General features: G+C 68.1%; 2 protein-coding genes across 2 annotated transcripts; both read right to left on the bottom strand.

The window, feature by feature from the left end:
* Positions 1-858: 858 nt before the first annotated feature.
* On the bottom strand, positions 859-1,936 carry ATP5ME (ATP synthase membrane subunit e). Its single transcript, XM_084234056.1, has 4 exons — positions 1,870-1,936; positions 1,519-1,573; positions 1,133-1,231; positions 859-934 (listed from the first exon to the last, which is right to left on the bottom strand). The coding sequence occupies exons 1-4, from the start codon at positions 1,903-1,905 to the stop codon at positions 909-911; spliced, it is 216 nt and encodes a 71-aa protein (XP_084090182.1). The 5' UTR covers positions 1,906-1,936; the 3' UTR covers positions 859-908.
* A 3,925-nt stretch (positions 1,937-5,861) lies between these two features.
* On the bottom strand, positions 5,862-11,088 carry SLC49A3 (solute carrier family 49 member 3; the record flags this gene model as incomplete). Its single annotated transcript, XM_084233056.1, has 10 exons — positions 5,862-6,031; positions 6,375-6,484; positions 6,558-6,715; positions 6,871-7,023; positions 7,360-7,476; positions 7,556-7,693; positions 8,117-8,193; positions 8,272-8,485; positions 8,648-8,806; positions 10,966-11,088. 10 exons carry the CDS (start codon positions 11,086-11,088, stop codon positions 5,862-5,864), a joined length of 1,419 nt encoding a protein of 472 aa, XP_084089182.1.
* Between the last annotated feature and the right edge of the window lie 8,494 nt (positions 11,089-19,582).

The following is a 19,582-nucleotide window of genomic DNA, read 5'->3' as shown; positions in this document are numbered from 1 at the left end:
TCTTTTATAAGGGTTGCTTCTATAAACTAAAGCTGCTGACCACAACGAAAGTGCTAGCTGGACTCCTCCGGGTCCTTGCAAAGGGCCTGAGAACCACCTTGGCCGGACACGGGTACAGAACATCAGGTGGGCGCTGGCCCGCACCATGAAGACAAGCTGCTTATCTTATGGGGTGGGAATTCTAGTGGGGCAGCTTCAGTGACCCATTAAGAAGCTGCCAGAGGCCCCAGCCCTGCAAAGAGCATCGGCAAGGCTGGCGTGACCCGTCCGTAGTCGCCGTGCATGCCCCCACAGCTGTCTCCCTGCAGCAGCCACAGGCTACTAGACAGGGCTTCCAGGTCAGAGACCCAGTGCGCCCCGGGATCCCCAGACTGGGGGATCCACTAGTCCCCATGTCAGTCCCCTGGAGAATACGTGGCCGAGGTTTCTCCAGGTCACCAGAGGGACTTAGCACCAGCTGTCCACTCCAGTCTGGACCCCACCAACCTCGAGCGGAACTGAGGGGCAAGGCCACTGAGGGACCCCAGGGATGAACCTATGTTGTTCCAGCACAAGCTCCCCAGCAGCTTTTCCTTTCCCCGACACTGGGGACAAACTCACTTTACAAGTGATATCGGGAAGGTGTAGCACAGCCCCCAGCACCCCCATACGGCACCTCTGCCTGGCCCTCAAAGGGCTGCAACCCTCCCAGGGGCTGGCCAGACCACAGCCTCTGCAGCACCCTATGGGACACCCCGAAGGACAGGGGTAGGGTTTTTGGGCTTGGGGGCTGCATCCTGGTTCTGGGATGGGACTGCCCTGAAGCCCCCCCCCACCCCCCACCCAGCTGAAGCACCAGAATCTAGAAGCAACAGCAGAGCAGAGTCACCACACAGAACTTTATTCAGTCCCGGCTGGCGCAGGCAGGCTCACTTCAGGATGCTGTCATCTCGGGCTGCAGGTCAGGAGGAAACACCGTCACCCACGCCAGGCCCTCAGAAAGCCCACTGTGGTTTCCAGACCCCAAGTGGCCCCTGCATCCACTGCGCACCCAGGCAGCGGCCTCGCCAGGCACTGCGGTCACCAGGTGGCTGCCTGCCCGACCCACCGGGGGACCTCTCAGCTGCCCCCGCCTCCAGGATGCCGCACCCACCTTCCGCCAGCTCCCTCTCGATGCGCTTCAGCTCATCCTGCTTCTTTTTCTCCTCAGCCGCCACCCTCCTCTCCTCCTCTGCCCGGGGTTTCAGATAACCTGTGGAGGAAGCAGGGTGCGCACTGGGGAGGGCCCTCACCCCCCTCGCAAGGTGGGGCGGCAGCCACGGGGCTTGTCTGCAGGCAGGTTTGTCTCAGCGGCCGGGCCTGACCTCCCCGTCCAGAGCCTCCCGAGGACGGCCACAGGCTTCCTGGCTCAGACCTCGGTGGTCCCCGCCCGCCTGGAGCCCCCCGCCCGCTTCCTGCTCCTGCGCCGGACTCGGGGCGCAGCGAGGCTGCCCGGACCCTAACGCGCGGGACAAGGGCGCGCCCGGCGCCGTCACTTACTGTAGCGCTTGGCTCCGTAGGCCACGCCGAGGAACAGGGCGGAGTAGCGGCCGAGCTGCGGGGAAAGGCGGTCAGAGGGCGGGAGGGCGCGGGGCTGCTCGAGGGGCCCGCCGGCTCGGGGCGCATGGGGGTCGGGGCATGCGAGGCGAGGGTCCGCGGGGTCCGGGCTGGTCGGGGCCCCGCGGGGTCGGGAATGGTCGGGGTCGGGGCATGCGGGGCGGGGGTCCGCCGGGTCCGGGCTGGTCGGGGCCCGAGGGGTCGGGAATGGTCGGGGGCGGGGGTCCGCGGGGTCAGGGGTCCGCGACATCGGGGTTCCGCGGGGCCTGCCAGCGGCCGCGAAGCCAGGTTCACCTTGATAAGCGGAGAGACCTGCACCGGCGGCACCATCTTGTCCGTGACCTTCGCACCGGAAGCACAACCCCGGGCGCCGGGGCCGCGCAGGAGCCGAAATCCCTGGAGACGCCCTGGCGTGCGCGGCGTGCGCATGCGCGCTCGAAGGAGCGGGCGCGGCGGGGCGCCCCCTGGCGGCTTCCGGGGGCGCGCTCCCGCTCGGGTGACGTCACTAGGCGGGCGCGCACCGGAGCGCCTCGCAACAGACTGCGCCTGCGCGCGGCCGGGGGACGCGGAGGCGGGCGGCGGGCGCGGGCGACCCTCGAGGTTTTCCGGCCGGGCCGGGCCGGGCCGGGCCCAAATCCAGGCTACGCGTCACGTGCGTCCACCCACTGCGGTGCCAGCGGGCGGGCGGGGCGCAGAGCCGGGCCATCTGGACCCGAGGGGGCGCTTCCCGCGGCCCGGTCCTAGGCAACCTCCAGGAAACGCCCGCGCGTTGCTTCAACCAGGTCTTGCTCGGTTGGGGAAGGCACCAGCACCCACGCCCTGCCGGGGCCAGCTGCCCACCCGCCGGTCAGCCCGGGAGCGCCCTGCGTGGGGCGCAGGCCTTGGGGAGAGAATTCGGGTCTGGGTAATAAGTATGGGCTGAGGCAGGTCCCCGCGAACCCAGGCCCCTCCAGTGGCGAGGTGACCGTCGCCAGTCCCTCTGGACTGAGGCCAGCATGGTGGCCTCTGCACCCGCTTCCTATGGGCGCTGACTTGGGTGTACCCCCCAGGCCCAGCGCCCAGCAGAGCTAAACCTCCCTTATTCCAAGAGCCCCTTTGGAGGAGGGGCCGGGGTCTCTGGGAAGACGCTGCAGGAGAGCTGACCCATTGACCCCTGGCTCCTGCCTCAGGACCCTGCAGTACAGAGGCCCACCTCCCAGCCCCTGGGACCACTGCACCCAGACCATGCCCTGCTCCACACTCTGCTGCCCTAGCCCCCTTCGGAGCTTCAGTTCCCCCAGGCCAGTCCATGCCAGCCCTGTGTGCCCGTGGCTGGGCTGGTGGCCAGACAGCTGACACAGCTGCTGTGGCATCCTGGGGGAGGGAGAAGGCCTGGCGGGAAGCCACCAGGGAAAGCTCCCTGAGTTCAAAAGCTTGGGTCCCACTAGGGTCCCCACTGGCTGTGGGGCCCACCTGTCCTTACCCTCCACCTGCTTCCAAAGAAAGCTGAGCTAGAATCTGCAGACCAGAGTGCAGCTGCTCCCCGCTGGGTAATTGCCCAGGGAACCCAGGGGTGGGGAGCCCCTCTTGCTCCCAGAGGCAGCTGCAAGTACACTCAAAAAGCCCCCCCACCGCACCTCACAGGCCAGGGGACAGCCTCCGGTGATTTTAGGATAAAATCCAGCCCCTGGATTTTAGGATAAACCAGACTCCTCAGCAACTCTTATTTGCAGAGGCAAAAATCAGTGTCTCTAGGGGGCCTCCCCTGGGGCACAGGGGTTAAGTCTCAGCACTATCAAGCTACAGCCAGCCACTACAGGAGGAGTTAGATCCCTGGCCAGGGAGCTGACTCACAGGGTACAGCAGACTTTTCCTGTCTCCCCACTGCTCCCCTCAGCAGTGTGTTTCAGTGGCTCTGCCTGTTCTGTTCCCAACTCTGTCTCTGGCGAATCCTTTCACCCCCCACACCTCTGGCCTGCACCCCAGCTCTTGTATGCATAAATAAATAAATTTGAAAAATGGATAAATAAATATCCTCAGGGCCCGAGATGGAGCCCAAGTGGTGGCAGGAGGGGCTGCCATCTCCCATCAGGGTGGGGGCAGACACCCAAGGAGGCATACCCCACCATCACCCTGAAGACCCCTGAAGTCGGTGGAAACCCACCTTGGCCTGGGGCCCTTCCTGGGTGCTGGGAGGGTTCTTGCCTGGCTCAGGAGTGCTGCACCTGTGGGCCGTGCTGTCAGCCCTGGCGCACAGCGACCCCTCCCAGGGGCCCTCCTGCCCTGCCTGCACCGGCACCTTCGTGCACAGGTCCCACCTGCCTGGTCTTGAGGGCCGTGCTCCCCACTCCTGCCGCCCGGTGGGAGCTCCAGGTGTCACGCCCAGTCACCCAGCTGGGCGCCCATCGGGAAGCCTGCATCCCCCAGCAGCACCCCCAGGCTGCCCAGACGTTTGATGGCCACACTCGCTGGCTGCCAGCTGATGGTGAGCTGGCCCGGGATCTCCGGCAGCACCCGTCACTCCCCAACCAGGGTGCACGCCTGGGGGCAGGGCACCTAAGCTCCCACCTGTAGCCGATGGGGGGGACAAATGTGCCAACAGGGGAAGCTCCAGATCGCGGCCACACGTACAGCCCCCCAAGTGTTGCCACCCACCCCGATGTAGACCCTGGGGGCACCAAGGGTCATAGGGTGACACGCCCAGCCCCGGCTGTGTCTGGCCCCCACAGGCTGCCTGGATCACCCTCCGGTCAGACATGTTGCTCCCCTGCCCCATGTGCCCAGCCTTGCGGATGGGCAGGGTGGCCAGGGCCAAAGGTGGGGGTCCAGCCACATAGGGCGGTCCAGGAACTCAGGTAGTCCCCTGGACCACCCGCCTCCGTCCTGGCAGATCTGGGGAGGCCCCTCACTCGGGCCCCCAAAGCCCCAGCCCTGGCACAGAGAGCCGTCCCGGACGCATGGAGGGGCAGGGATCCAGTTGGGGCAGCCAGGTGTGCCTGTGAGGCGGGGCCCTGCTGGCAGGAGAAGGGGGCCTTGAGAGTCCCACCAGCGGCCAGGGCGGTCTGCAGTCGTCTGGTCCCCAGGGGCCGGAGCCCATCCTTACAGGGAGTGGCCGCCAGTGTCTAAGCTGCCCTAAGGGCAGGCAGGAGCTTCAGACAGGAGACCTGACAGGGAAGGGCAGAGCCCACCTCATCGGCTCACCCGGGCATGCTGAGCGCAGGCAGTAGACATGCGTGTGGTGTGTGTGCACGGCGCGTGGTGCATGTGCATGTCCCGAGGGTGTCTGTCACACAAGCAGAGTTTGTGTCCACAAGTACGTGTGTGCTGGGGAGTGGGTGATGTGCCCACCCAGCTGCCCTGTGCCAGGCCGGGGTCCTGGCTTCCCTGGTGCGCTTGCAGGGACAGCTGCCACACTGCACTGCCCGGGTGTGTCTCATCTCAGGCCAGGAGAAGACCAAGGACAGGCCGGCCAGCTTCCCAGGACTCGCCCCGAGCCAGGCTTCGCCTGTGCGGTAAGTGGGTAGGACGGGCCCAGGGGCACCTCCTGACTGGCCCCTCTTCACCTCAGCATCAAGCAGCCGCTCGTGCCAGGCCTACAAGAGGGTGGCGGCCCCAGGATGAGGGTGTGCTGCCCTGCAGGCTGCAGGACCCCCGGGGTGGTTGGGGTGTCTGAGCTCACCTGGCTCGCTGGCTGCCCCTCCCCCAACATAGAAACAAGACCAGGCCTGACACGGTGAAATCCAGACATCTGGCATAAAAACGTAGTTTTTCAAGCGTCACTTCCTAAAACGCCCTTGGGGCCCCTTCCCACACACCAGGGCCTGACCCCCTGACGGACTCGCAGGCTGACCGAACGTCGATGCTGCTGCCACCTGGGCTGCGGGGCCTGAGCTACGCGGCACCCACGGGGGGTGGGGTAAGGCACCTGCCAGGAGCAGGGGCGTCCCCCGCCAGCTGTCAGGGCAGAGAGTGGCCTACACCTGCGTGTGGTGTCTGGTGGGACCGAAGGTCTTCAGTGGGGCTCTCCCTCCGCTTTCCCTGCAGCCCAGCTGGCCCATGCTCCCCACCCGCCCAGCACCCAGGCCAGGGTGTGGCCTCTGGTCAGCAGAGGCTCGGAGAAGCTCCAGGAAGGGCCCCTTCAAGCAGGCAGCCCCACCCACTCCTGGCTCAGGACTCCACGTCCAGGACCCAGCTCCCTCGGCCATGCCCCTCAGCCAGGCCGGCAGCCCCACCGCCCAACACCAGAGGCTGGGGAGGGAGGGAGGAAAGAGAAGCTGCTGCAGGAGAGGGCAGCGTCCACGCAGGGCTCAGGGGGTGGTGTCCAGGCCGGCCGTGTGGTCTGTGGGCGCTGGGCACTCCTCCTGGACGGAGGAGCCGGCGCTGGCCTCAGCCTGCAGGCGCCGGTAGGGCGTGTGAAAGAAGAGCACCAAGAGGCAGGTGAAGAGGGTACAGAGGCCGGCCAGCAGCAGCATGGATGCTGGGGAGACAGGGCAGCACTGGCCCCGGCTTCCCCTCTCAGGCCCAGTGGCCACGGAACCCAAGAACCCAGCTGACTCCACCCACCATCACCGCAGTGACCCCAGAAACAGGCCCTGCTCCAGCTCCGGGAACCACGAGCCCTGGCCGCCAGCCCCTCGCCAGGCACAGAAGGCTCACCCCGCCACTGACCTCAGGAGGGGAGCCCAGTGTGCTGGCTGGGGCCGGCCGGCTGCCCGCGCCCTGCTCTGGCTCTACCCGGGTGTCCCGGCCGCCCACCCAGGACAGTGAAGGGGCAGGACAGGGCCTGTGGGGGAGGCCCGGCCAGCATCCAGGGCACTCACTGCTCCAGTCCAGCGGGTCCTGGCCGCCCTGACAGGTGGAGAAGGACGGCTCCTCGCGACGCACAGCCAGAGTGGACAGCAGGACCATGATGAGCACGCCCTCGGCCTGCCTGGACAGCCATGGACCCTCAGCCCCACCGGCCCAGGGCAGGGCGGTGGGGAGAGCCGGGGCCACACACTCACCCCAGAACGAAGATCAGGCCGGCGGCTGCACCCTCCCCCACCGGGAAGGAGCACTCCACGGCCAGCTCCATGGCCACCGGGAACACGGAGAAGCCGAAGCAGCCCAGCAGCGAGCAGATGGCCGCCAGTGCCAGGGTCTGCCCCTGCAGCTGGGACACCTGCAGAGCCATGCACCGGCCAGCGTCAGGGGGTGCGCCAGACCCCAGCCTGCAGGGCCTTGCCCTGGGGCAGGCCGGGAACAGGGCCGGGAGCCCCAGGGGCCTCCCCAGAGGACAGTCTCAACCTGCAGGGAGGTCCCAGTGCTGGGGCTCACCAGAGCAAAGGCCACACAGACCAGAGATGTCAGACAGAGGCCGATCTTGACAGCTCCCGTGAAATGCTTGGTCCGGTCCACGTACAGGCTGAGAGTCAGAGCCCCCAGCACCCCAAATGCAATGAAGAGCGCCCCACAGAGTCCTGAGAACTCCTGGAAGAGGGCCAGCGGTGCCTGTCACGGCCGGCAGCGCCTCCTGAGGACGCCGGCAGGACACCACGGGACTCTGCACTGGCGGGTCCGCCCCTGCCCCGGTGTGTGCACACCCCGCAAAGGTGAGCCAAACGCTGGGCGCAGCTGGGCTCCTGCCGGAGGGCAGAGGGCTCTGGAGGCCACGGGGGCTCCCCTCTGACCCAGGAGACTGCCAGTTGGCCGGCCTGAGGGGGTGCGGGGAGCATGGGCAGGAGCCCCTCCCACCCCCTGTGCCTGGCGCTGCGCCGCGCCCACCCGTCCAGTCCTGTCCACAGCGCTGGGTGGGGCCGCACTCACGTTGGAGTAGCCGCTGGCGCACAGCACCTGCTCCAGCAGGGCCGAGAAGGTGGAGAAGATGCCGATGCCGCCCCCGAAGCACACGGCCAGGAGCACATAGGCCTTGTTCCTGGCGAGCTGGGTGGAAGACGCACTGGACAGGCCGCTCCCACAGCCCCCGCCCCCACCCCCTCACCCACCGGCCCCACGCACCCACCAGCTTCAGCCCACCGAGGACGTCTCTGGAGGCGGAGCTGCCAGCACCGGCTGAGGGCGGGCTGGGGGGTGCACTCTCCCGGAGGCACAGGGTGGCCAGTAGGCAGGCCAGGCCGGCAGGGCCCACGTAGACACCCAGCTGAGGGCGAGAGCACAGCTGGGCGGGCCACACGGGCCTGCCTCCTGCTGTGCCCCAGAGTCCCTCCCGCCAGCCCCTGGGGGGATCACCCTCAGGCAACCCAGCAGAGGAGCCAGAGCTGGGCCCTCCAGCGCGGGACTCACCGAGCAGCGACCTGCCACCGGCAACCTGCCAACCCCCAGAACTGCCCACCCCCGCAGTGCCCACCCCCCCACCAGGGCCGTCCCCAGGCCAAGCTGGATGCTGGGAGGGGATGCTGGGAGGGGCCGCTCACATCCCAGAAGCCTGGGTGGCCCCACATAGCTGGTGGGCTGAGCCCATGCAGCCCACCACACAGACCACAACAAGCCCCCCCCCCACAGGCCCCCCCCACACATGTGTACGCCACACACATCTCCCGTGCACACCTCAGCAGCCTCTCACCATTAGGGGGACGTCCCCCTCCTTCTTGACCAAGGCAGGAGACAGCAGGTTGGCCACCAGGATGCCCAGGGGATTTGCTGGGTGGACAGACAAAGGCCGGCATCAGGAAGCACAGCCAGACCTGCCCCCAGAGCCTGCCCGCCCCCTGCACTCACCCATGGAGGCGGCCCCGTTGGCAGAGGCCCGTTGGTGCTCCGGGAACCACACGGCAGCCAGCTTGGCTGGAGTGAAGACGACCAGGGTCTGGGCCAGGGCGCAGAGGCCCTGCCCACCCACGAGGAAGGCGAATGCATTCTGGGTCCGGGAGAGCAAGCAGGGCAGGGCGCGCAGCAGGCTCCCCACGAGGTTCAGCCAGGCGCCCAGGGTGGTCTGCGGGGGCAGAGTGAGCAGGAGCACCAGCCCCCCCAAACACCCTGTCCCTGTCCCTGCCCCCGGCCAGCAGTGGGGCCCTAGTCTGGGAGGATGCCAGGCTCCCACCCTCGGTGGGGACCCTGCCCATCCCAGAGGGGCCTGGGTTAGGGTCTGACTCACCGCGCAGCGGAGCCCGACGGTGTCCACCACCCAGATGGCCGCCACGCCGGCGGGGATGGACACCACGAGGTAGACCAGCGAGAGCCAGTTGACCTGCTCAGCAGAGAGGCGGAAGTGCAGGGCGACGGCGTCGGCCACAGGGGCGAAGCTGAGCCACAGCTGTGGACACAGGCCTGGTCAGCCCTGGGACAGTGCTGCGGACACAGCGCCTGCCACCTGGCTTGGGCCAGCCCCGTGAGAGTGTCCAGCAGCCCCTGGGGCTGGGCCCGCGAGGGTGCAGCGCAGTCCAGGCTGCATGCCAGCCGGTGTCCCTGAGGTGGACAGAGGCCAGGGCCTGGCCGGGGCCTGCAGGACCATGAGCCTGCAGGCCGGGCCTCCGCGGAGTGGGCCCAAGGGCTGTCCACAGGAGTGCAGGGGGCTGTGTGGGCAGGCCTGAAGGACGAGCCCTGCACTGGACAGGTCAGTGCTGGGGCAGGGCAGCAGGGGCGGGAGGGGCCCGCAGTTCCCGGTGTGGGCAGGGCACTGAGGGTCTGAGGGCAGCTGCCCGCACACTGGCCCCAGCCAGGCCACTGGCTGCCTCCTTGGCCCCAGGGCTACCTCCCTCCAACACAGCGCAGGCCGCCTCTCGAAAAGGCGCATGAGAGCACATGGGCTGGGCCGGGGCAGCGGAGGCCAGTGCTCACTCTGCGGCCCGCAGGTCAGATGCCCCCAGAGGCTGGCGTTTGCTCTGTCAGCCCTTGTGGATGGAGCAGAGTCAGCTGGATGTGGCTTCTCGAGGGTGTCCACCAAACCCACCCATTCTCAAACTGCTGGAAGCAGATCAGGGCGGGTGAGACCCCTCCCTGCACCCTCAGGCAGCCGCAGCCAAACCCAGTCCACTTCCCAGGGGCCAAACAGGGCCCTGGGCCAACCACAGCACCGAGGAAGTCCCTGTGCAGCCCAGGGCAGGGCGTGAAGGAGGGATGGCTCCCAGGATGGCCTGGCATCGGGGGTGGCTCCTGACCGCTGGGGCCTTGTCTGCCTCAACGGTCCACACCTGCCTGACCCAACCCTGCTTGCAAGCCAGCTTCCTGCTGTCCCTGTCCCTGGTATCACCTGAGCATATGCCACGGATGGCTCTCTGGCTGCCCAGGCACGGGGGCAGTGGCAGTGCCAGGGCGGTAAGAAGCAGGACCAGGGCCAGGAGCCTGCCCCTTGCGCAAGTGGCACTCCCGGGCAGGTGTGGGAAGTCACCCCACGCCCTGCCCCGTGCCGTGCAAGGATGGGGGTGGCCCGCCCAGGGCTGGGGGCAGGTTCACTGCTGAGACCTGCTTGAGGGCCAGGGAAAGAGCCCACGCCTCTGGGCAGAGCCACGGAAATTGGGGATGAGATCGGGGGACACTCCAGTTGGGGGGCTGAGACCCATTCTCACTGGCGGCTGCCCTGGTCTTGGGGCCCAGCTGCATACCTGTCCGGGGCTGCGAGGTGAGCACAGCTGAGTCCTGCTGGCAGCCCAGACAGCCAGGCAACCAAGGGGTCACTGTGCACCCCAACTGAGCATCATGGGGGGATGGGGTAGAGGTGCTGGTGAGGGAGGCCTCCTGTTGAACCTCGCAAGGGAATCAGAAAGCCGGGGGAGCTGCTCTGGGGGTGCAGGGGTTAAGTCTTAACACTATCAAGCTATTGCCACCTTGGCCTGAGTCCTAGCCCCACCAGGGAGCTGCCCATGTGGTACAGCCGACCTCTCCTGTCTCCCCGCAGCTCCCCTCAGCAGTGGGTTTCAGTGCATCCACCTGTTCTGCTCCCCGCTCTGTCTCTGGTGAATCCTCTCACCCCTACACCTCTGGCCTGTACCCCAGTTCTTGTATGCACAAATGAATCAATCTTTAAATAAATAAATAAAATTAAAATAATGAAAGCCAGAACACAGGCAGCCAGGGCTGCAGGGGGAAGTTGGGGGAAGAGGGCAGGAGCCAGATCCCCAAGGCCAGGCCCCAGGGGGGTCCCCTAGGGAGCAGACCTCTCAGTGACCGTCACTGAGGCCGCCTAGGCTGGCTGTTGCAGGGGGTCCTTTCCAAGCCTCTGCAAGTCACTGGAAGGGGGTCTCCCTCCCCAGGCCTCTGCACCTGTGCGGTCTTAGAGCCTGGGTCACCACGCCCCCCCAGAAGCCCCACTGTCCTCCCAAGGTCCACAGGGGCCAGAGCCCAAGCACCTCCTGGATACTGGAAGCTCCTGAGACACAGACCCTACAGGGAGGGCGGGTCAGGAGCTGCAGCACAGGCTTGACGGCGCCCCTTTCCCCCACCCCCACCCCGCGCCCCCGCCCCCGCGGGCCGCACCATGGCGTTGGAGCAGCTGAGCAGGCTGACCACCAGCAGGAGGACCCAGCGGCGCGCGTAGACGCGGTGGCCGGGCGGCGCTCCCGGGACGGGGGGCGCCCGCGGGTCCCCGGGCAGCGCCATCGCCGGCCGCGCGAACGGCAGGGGCTGCACTGCCCGCGGGGCGCAGGGGCCGCCCCCTCCGAGGGCGCGGACGCGGGGTGAAGGGAGCCTCCTGGGCGGCCCTCGGACCGACCAGGACTGGCGGGTCGGCCCGGCGCCCGCCGGAAGCCGCCCCGGGGGAGGTCCCGTCCCTGAAAGGGGTGTGGAAAGGCCCCCGCCGCCCTGGCACCCAATCCCGACGTCCCGGCGAGGCCAGCCTGGAAGACCCGCGGCGCCGCCCGCCCGCCTGGAAGGGGAGGGGCCGGCCGCGCGCCCCGCCCCTCCCGCGGCTTCCAGGGCAGGCTTCGCGCTGGGCGCCTGGCTAAGTTCCTGCCGGCCCGGGTTTGGAGCCAGCAGGCGGCTGCGGAGGGCCGGGGGCCCGGCCGCCACCATGGCCGTCTGCGGCCACACGCCTGCGGACCGCAGCAGACACAGCAGCATGGCCAGGGGTTCAGGGGAATTTAAGTGCTTGGCGACAGCTTAGCCAAGCACAGCTTGTGTGGGCAGAAACTGCTCGACGGGACTGAAAGGCCCAGCAGAGACCAAACCGGTGGACACTCCATGTCCATGGCCAGACGCTTCCTCATAGCAAAGACGGCTACCTGCAGACTGGCCGCCGTCACCGGAGTCCCGGCCAGGGCTTGTGTGGACACGGGCTGGATGTTCTGCAAAACGCCACCCAACAAAGGGCCAGCGTCCACGCCAGCAAGGGGCCTGGACGCCAGAGCGGGTGGCAGAAGGGCACGGCCCATCAGAAAATGGTCAGAGAGCACAAGGCGGCCATCCCGTACAGAGCCACACAATGGCGAGTCATGTTGGACGGCTTCTTCCACCCCAGGCCAGCTGTGACCTCACGGGCGTGTACCTCCAGCCAGCCATGACTTTGTAGGCTAGCAGCCCAGCCGGGGGCCAGCCCAGGGCTGGGCAGGGCATTAGGGCCTCAGTGCCGGGAGGGTGCACAGGCCAAGGCCACTTCACACCACAGCCTGGCATAGTCTCAGAGCCCACAGGTGATGCCCATAACAGCCGCTGCCCCACTGCATCCATCCCAAAGGAAGGGAACACACTCAAGCTAAAGTCTGTACCCCATGTGCACACAGACCAGGCGTGATGCCCAAGCGGCCACCCAGCACCCATGTGGAGGGGGGCCTCCGGGTCAGGACAGGAGCGCAGAGAGCTCAGTTCCAGGAACGCATTCTCTCTGGTCCCGTGCAAACATCATTTCGAAAAGATGAAGGCTTTGGAATGGAGAATAGGTCTGCCATTGGTAATTGGGGCGCGGGGGAGCAGAGGGAGGTGGCTGCGTGTGGGTGGCAGGCAGGTCTTGCAGGGGTGGCCCCTGTGTCTGACTGTGGTCATGGATATGCAGGGCCACACCTGACACTGGGTGACATGTGTGCCTGTGCAGAGATGCACGCGCACACACAGATGCACATGCACAAACAGATGCACGCACACACAGAGATGCATGCGCGCGTACACACTGCCTGTGGGGCGGCCCAGAGGTGGGGCTGGGCCCAGCCAGCACTGCACCCTGACAGTGTGTGTGGTTTGGTGAGATGCTGTCTTTGGAGAAATGGGCCAATTGTTCAAGACCATCTGTATTGACTCCTACGGGTGCATGTGAATCTGTAATTCAGATAAATTCATGCTTTAAAAACCACATAGCATGGGCCTCCCTGGTGGTGCAGCGGTTGAGCGCTGGGCTGCAAAGCAGCCCGCAGCCTCTGTAGCGCCAGTTCAATCCTCAGCCACCGGCAGGGGTCCTGTGTGGCAGGCAGACCTCTCCTGCCGTGCCCGCTGCTCCCCTCAGCAGTGTATTTCATTAGTCTGCCTGTTCTGTTCCCCGCTCTGGCTCTGTTGAATTCTCTCAACCTCCCGTGCTTCTGACTGTACCCAGTGTTTGTATAAATAAATAAATAAATCTTAGAAAAAACAAAAACAAAAACAAAAAACCCGCAAAGCATGGAAAGCACCTTCATTGGGAAAAAGCTCCCACGTGCAGTGAGAGGTTCATTTAAGGCTTGGACAAGCACCTTCAGGACAAGCACCTGAGCCGCTGAGCTCCGAGGTCAGTGGGGAGGCCTTGGGCACCAAGCCCAGGCCCAGGACGTCCTTATTGGCCACACGCGGAGCTGCCCGGCATCTCACTTGTGCGAATCGCCTTCAAGGCTGTCAGCAACACAGCACACACAATTCTGGCTATGTCTGGCACTCCACTTCCTCACCGCCTCCCGAGGGGTCTCCCCTAAACAGCCGTCCTCCAGATCAGACACCCACTTTGTGGGGGCTGCAGCAAGGCAATGCTGCCTGAGCCAGCCTGACCAGTCCCCCAGGGAGGAGACCGGCACAGTTGCCCTCACCTGGCCTGGTGGCTGTTGGGTGGCCCACGTCCCCCAAGCACACCTGGGCAGGTGCCCTCAGGACCTGCCTGCTTGCAGAGGGGCTCCTTCCCTCAGGTGTCCGCCCTGCCCACCAGCACCATGCTGGCCAGTGCTGCAGAGCAGAAGGGGCGCGGCACCCCACCAGGCCCGGCAGGCTGGGCCCAGGGCTTAGGACATGCTCCCTACAGGAGGGGAGCTGCGTCTGTCTACAGCACAGGTGGAGGCGACAAGCATCTGGTGCGACTGGTCCTCCCGGAGCACTCCGGCCCCTCCGGGTGCTGGGGCTCAGTCAGCAGGTTCAGCAGGTGGGTGGAGCAGCCGCAGGCGCCGGCCACAGGTGTGCAGGTGCCCTGGCGGGCACGGGGGCAGGGTCCTGCCCGCGGTGTGGGACAGTGTCCAGTGTCTGTGTATGCGGTGTGGGACGAGTCTGTCCTCGCGGACACGGAGGCGAACGGCTTCCTGATTTTCCTGTTTGTATGGTATTTATCTCAAACAAAAGCGACCAGCTTTCCAACAGCGAAACAGGTCTGTTAGGAAATAAACAGGAGCGACAGGTGGAGGGCGCCCGGTGCCCGGCGGAGAGCACGTCCCAGGAGCCCCGCCGGCCCCACAACCCGCCCGCGCCGGCCTGGCCGCCCGGCTCCCGCCGGCCCCCTTCCCGCCCAGCCCTGCCTGCTGGACACCTGCAGCCGCGGCTGCCCCAGCGCGGCCACCTGGCCTCCCCGGGTCCCTGCGCTCTTGGACGGTCCCCGCGGGGGTGCCAGGCTCGCCACCCCGCCCACCTCCCCGGTTCCTGGAGGCCGCGCCTCTGGAGGCCCGGCCGCCCAGGCCTCAGGCAGGCCGCGGGGGGCTCCGCCCGCGCCGGAGGAGGTCGCGGCTTCAGGAGGCCAGCGGCGCGCGGGGAGCCCCGGCTCCCGCAGACCCGGGGTCCAGGCTCCCGCGGGCCCCGCCTTCCCGGCCTTCCCGGCCTTCAGGGGGCCTCGCGCGCCGCTGGGCCCCTCGGCAGAGCCCGGCCCGGCGCCCACAGCGCCCAGGCCCCCTGCTGGGCCCGCCCCTCACCCCGCCGGCGCCCGCGCCGCTCCCGCCCCCGCCCCTGCGCGCTCTGACCACGCCCCGGCCCGCCCGCCCCGCCCCCGGCCCGCCCGCCCCGCCCCCGGCCCCGGCCCCGCCCCCGGCCCGCCCGCCCCTGGCCTTCCCCCTGCCCCGCCCCCGGCCGCCCGCCCCGCCCCCGGCCGCCCGCCCCGCCCCGCCCCGCCCCGCCCCGCCCCGCCCCGGCCGCCCGCCCCGCCCCGCCCCGGCCGCCCGCCCCGCCCCCGCCCCGGCGGCGAGGTGGGAGCGGGTCGCGCAGCGCGCATGCTCCTAGCGCGGCGCCCCCGACTCGCCGCTCGGCTGCGCTCGGGCATTTCCGCCTCTTTGTTTTAAACTCCGGACGGGTTTTTTTCTCCGGCTCGTGGGGGGGACCCGGCGGAGCGGCGCCCCCTCCCCCTCCCGGCGCGGCCCCCGCGTGCGCCCCGCTCGCCGCAGCCCACACGGCAGGTCAGTGCGTCCGCGCCCGCCGCGGCCCGCCGCGCCCGCTCCCGGCCGGGCCTCGGCCCCGCGCCCGCCGGCGCCCGCACCCCCGCGCCGGGCCGGCCGGCCGACCGACCGACCGACCGACCGACCGACCGACCGACCGACCGACCGACCGGGGCCGCGGAGCCCGGGCCGCCACCGGGACAGCCGGCGCCCGGCAGTCGGGACCTGGGCCGGGCCGGGAGTCGGGACCCGCGGAGGCCGGGCCGGGAGCTGGGCCGAGGGAGGCCGGGCCGGGGAGTCGGGACCCGCGGAGGCCGGGCCGGGAGCTGGGCCGAGGGAGGCCGGGCCGGGAGTCGGGACCCGCGGAGGCCGGGCCGGGAGCTGGGCCGAGGGACACTGGGAGGGGAGGGTCGGGCCCTGGGCCGGGCCCTGGGGAGGATGGGAGGCGGGAGTCGGGACCTGGGCAGGGTGGGGAGGCCGCGTCGGTGAGTCAGGACCCGGGGAGTCCGGGAGGGGGAGTCTGGGCCAAGGGGGGCCAGGACGGGAGGGTCGGGACCTGGGCCAGGACCTGGGGAGGCCGGGATGGGGGCGCCGGCCCTGGGGAGGTCGGGACCCTGGCTGGGACCAGGGAGTCTGGGCAAAGGGAGATCGGACCCGGGGTCAGGGCTGGGGAGGCTGGGACCCTGGGCCCTTGGCAGCCTGGGGAGTCAGGCCGGGGAGGCTGGGGCCCTCCACTGGCAGCGGGGGAGGCTGCGTCCCTCAGCCAGGACTGGGGAGTCAGGACCCAGGTTGCCAGGACTCTTGGGGAGGCTGGGACCCTCTGTGACAGGACCTGGGGACTCTGGGCAGGTAGGACCAGGGCAGCTGGACACAGAGTGGGCCCTGAGGTGCGCCAGGCCCCAGGACCCAACTCAGGATTAGCCCAGTAAGGAGACCTGGGACCCCAGAGTGGCCCCAGAGCAGCGGGTTCTGGAGCAGCCTTGGGAGCACTCCTGGGCCCCCAGACAGCGCCCACCTCAGGACCCCGGAACTGCTAGAGGAAGTCTCATGGGGCCAGGGCAACCAGGACCCCGGACTAGAGCTGGGGGTCAGGCTGCTATGGCTGGACTAGGGAAGCTAGACTCAAGGGGAGACTGGCACTCCCCAGAAGCCACTGGGGTCACCTGGACCCAGCAAGTGGCCTGCCAGGGGTGCTGGGGCCCAAGGTAGGCCCCCAGGGGTTGGGCCCTGCGGCAGGACCCCGAGGTGCCCTGAATCCGCCCAGTTGCTCAGCTGGGTCTCGCTGGAATGTGTGGCCCACGTGTCCCGGGTGGGCCCACAGGTAGCAGCCCCCACCCCCTGCGGCTCTGTCCTCAGGCATCAGGCCAGCGCCACCAGCCCCTTGAGCAGGTGCTGCGGACTGGCGCCCTGGCTGCCAGGCTGACTGCCCATCACGTGGTGTCCAGCCCCAGGCCCGGCCTGCGCCTCGGCCACTGTCACCGCCTCCTTCCGTGGCGTGGGCACAGGCCGCCTCATCCCGAGCTCGAGGTGTTGCGGCAGCCAGGAGGCTGGGGCGGCCCAGTGCTGGGAGCGGGAGCAGGCAGGAGCACTCTGGGGTGCGTGTGGGGTCCTGCCCCGGGCCAGGAGAGTGTGGCAGGATCTGGGGGTGCTTCCACTGGGGCCCTGGGGTGTGCTTCTCCCTGGAGGACAGGCAGGTGGCCTTGGAGCCCTGTTGACTCTCAGATATCAGCTGGTGGCACAAGCTGGCTGTGGAGGAGGCCACTGGGGCTCCCTGCTGGGCTGCGGTCACTCCTGGATGCTTAGGAGAAAGCCTTCCCCCCACCCCCTCCCTATCCCCACCCCCCTCCCCCGGCCGGGCCTGGGTGCAGGGCTGAGTCCCGCCTTTGAGAGGCTCTTGCTGTCATGCATCGCCCAGGACCTCCCTGCCTCACAGCCACCGTTTCCCACGTGCTTCTCAGCCTGCGCCTCGCTCCTTAAGGAGCTTAACCTGCCCCGTGGCGGCGCGGAAGATGCCCGTGCCTTGCCTCCAGGCTGTGGGGTCTGGGCCAGTGCCGGCTCTCAGAGGCTAGGGTGCCAGTGCCCGTGCGTGGAGTCTGGGCAGTGCTGGGGCCTCTGCCCCATGGCCCAGGGGCGAGAGGGGACGGGGGCGCACGGGGAGCAGGCAGTGGCCCCCCACCCCTACTGAGTGACACTCCTCGCCCCCACCAGTTTTGCTGCAGCCGTTGTGAATGGTCCGGGATGTCCCGGGTCCTGGCTCATTTCTGTTTGATTTCATTAGTTTTGTTTTTAAAAAAGCGCTCGCTGTGCGGTTCCCAGTCGCCTCATCCTGGCCCTGGTGGAGCCCGGCACCTGCGTCTGCCTGAGCTGGAGGGGCCGTGCGGGCGCCTGCACCAGCACTGGCTGTGGCCGGCCTCTTCTCTTTGGCCCGGGTCGTGCATCCGAGGTGGCCTGCGTGGGTGTCTGCCCAGGGCCTCGCCATGTGGACACTGGGCCCAGCCATGCGTGTGCGAGCGTGGCTGCCTCTGGGACGACCGGCGCGCCCGGCTAGGTGGGTCAGGCAGAGGTCCCGTTGGGCCAAGGGTGACCCTGCTGCCTGTGTGCTGGGTTCAGTCCCGAGCAGTGGCGGCCTCGCTTTCCCTTGGTGCTGCGGGGCTGTCCAGGGGCATCCTTGGTCCCTTCTGGGCCTGGGCTGCTGGCTGCAGTGGCTCTCGGCAGAGCTCAGCTCCCGCTCCTCTTTCTGCCGTCCCTGTCCTGGGGCTTCTCTTCCTGGAGACGCGTCTGTCTTGCGTGAGTATCTAGCCTTGCGGCCAGCGCCTCGGTCTCAGGTCACCAGTCGTCCTCTCAGAGCCACAGCCTGGCCCCCGTTGCCCGGAGGGGCTGTGGGAGCCTGTCCTTGGCCCGGTGGTCACGGCCCCACAGCTGAGCCCCGTGCACTGCCTGCTGTAGGGGCCAGGGCACCTGCCTGCCTCTCCCTGTATGGGGCGCAAACCCCTGGAACCCCCCCCGGGGCCCACCCTGTTTTCTTCCCTCCCTCTGTTTTTTGGAAAAGGCAGGTTGAGAGTCAAGTCCTAGAACTGTAGGACGGGGAAAGGGTGGGCGGCCAGGCTGCCCTCAGACTGGGATCGGGCCATGTCTGGCTGTCTCAGGGTCTCCCTCCTGAAGCTCCCAGTCGCCCACAGTGGAAACCCCAGAGCCTCTGGGCCTTCCCCCCTTACCGCTGCCTCTTGTGTGCTGGGCCTGCCTGCCACTGCCCTCACCTGAGCTGACTCACCTGAGCACCCTCATCTGAGGTGTTTTCCTGGGCAGAGCCTGGAGGGCTCTCCTGGCCCCGGCAGGTGCCTGCGTGGTGGTGCCCACCCTGCTGGACGCCGCCCCACCCTGCTGCGAGCACTCCCCTCTGGGACGGGCATCCGCATGGGTCACAGAAAGCGAGTGATTCTGTCCAGCTTAACCTCCAGTTCGCTGCTCGCTGTTACCTCCAGTTCGCTGCTCGCTGTTCTATGACGCCCCATCCTCTCACATGTCACCTTAGAGCCCCCCTCCTTGGGGGCCGGCACAGACCTGCCTTTGGGGCCCAGAGCCTGCCGCGCCCGCGTCCTGAGGCTGGCCCAGGGGACACGGGTGACACTCCTTCCTTGTCTCCACAGAGTCCAAGATGTAGCCGCGTGGCCGCTGCCCTATCCAGGAAACGCGGAGGCCGCCCGGCTCCTGGCTCCGCGGGCCGGCGCTGCACCCGCTCCTGTACCACACCCGCTCCCACTGCTCCCGCCGCTGCTGCTCCCACACCCGGCCTGCGGGGTCACCGTGCGCGCATTTCTGTGCTGGAGGATGGCCGTGGGGCCCGGGCCAGAGAGGTGCTCGCCCGCGGAGCCCACGCGCCTGAGCGAGCCCGCCCGCAGCAGCCGCCCTGGGACTGGGGCCTGAGGTCCATGCCGGCGCCGACGCGGGGTCAGCAGACGTCTGGAGGAGGTGAGGCACAGGGCCCCGCTTGGTCCCCGTGTGGCAGCTGAGCCTCACTGCTCTCCTGTGCTCGTGAGACGGTGCAGGCACGGCTGGGCGACTGTCGCCCCGACGCCTCCGCTGGGTGGTCAGCAGCCGAGGGCCTTCCCTGGCCGGGCTGCCACAGTGACCTGTTGGGGTCTCCTGCAGCATGGTTTCGGGGTGCTCTGGCCACACTGTCTTTCGAGCTGCATCTTTGTTGCCAGGGGCTTGTCACCGCCGAGTTCCCACTCTGCCGCCCTTGGTCCCCAGCCCGGGGGGCTCCGGCTGCCTGGGCCCTGCGCCCTGCTGCCCGGCCTTGGCGGGCGCCCTCTGGGTTCTGCATTTAAGTGCTGGTGACCCTATCTGTTCTCTTTGCAGCTTTTTAATTTTTAAAGATTGATTTACTTAAGAGCTGGGGTACAGGGCAGAGGCATGGGAGGGTGAGAGGATTCACCAGAAACAGCGGGGAACAGAACAGGCAGATGGACCAAAAGCACTGCTGAGGGGAGCAGCGGGGAGACAGGAGAGGTCTGTTGCGCCATGTGGGCATCTCCCTGGCCGGCCGGGAATTGACTCGCACTGCAGAGGCTGCAGGC

Source organism: Talpa europaea, assembly GCF_964194135.1.
Source record: "Talpa europaea genome assembly, chromosome: 5".
In the NCBI taxonomy this organism is placed as follows: Eukaryota; Metazoa; Chordata; class Mammalia; order Eulipotyphla; family Talpidae; genus Talpa; species Talpa europaea.
This window is presented reverse-complemented; position numbering and strand designations above follow the sequence as displayed.

What these genes read in the sequence shown, in the direction of transcription:
- ATP5ME (XM_084234056.1), bottom strand. Translation starts at nt 1,905, where the DNA reads ATGGTGCCGCCGGTGCAGGTCTCTCCGCTTATCAAG. An exon ending in AGGTCTCTCCGCTTATCAAG is followed by an intron (nt 1,574 to 1,869) that starts GTGAACCTGGCT and finishes CTTTCCCCGCAG; the next exon opens with CTCGGCCGCTACTCCGCCCT. An exon ending in CTACGGAGCCAAGCGCTACA is followed by an intron (nt 1,232 to 1,518) that starts GTAAGTGACGGC and finishes CTTCCTCCACAG; the next exon opens with GTTATCTGAAACCCCGGGCA.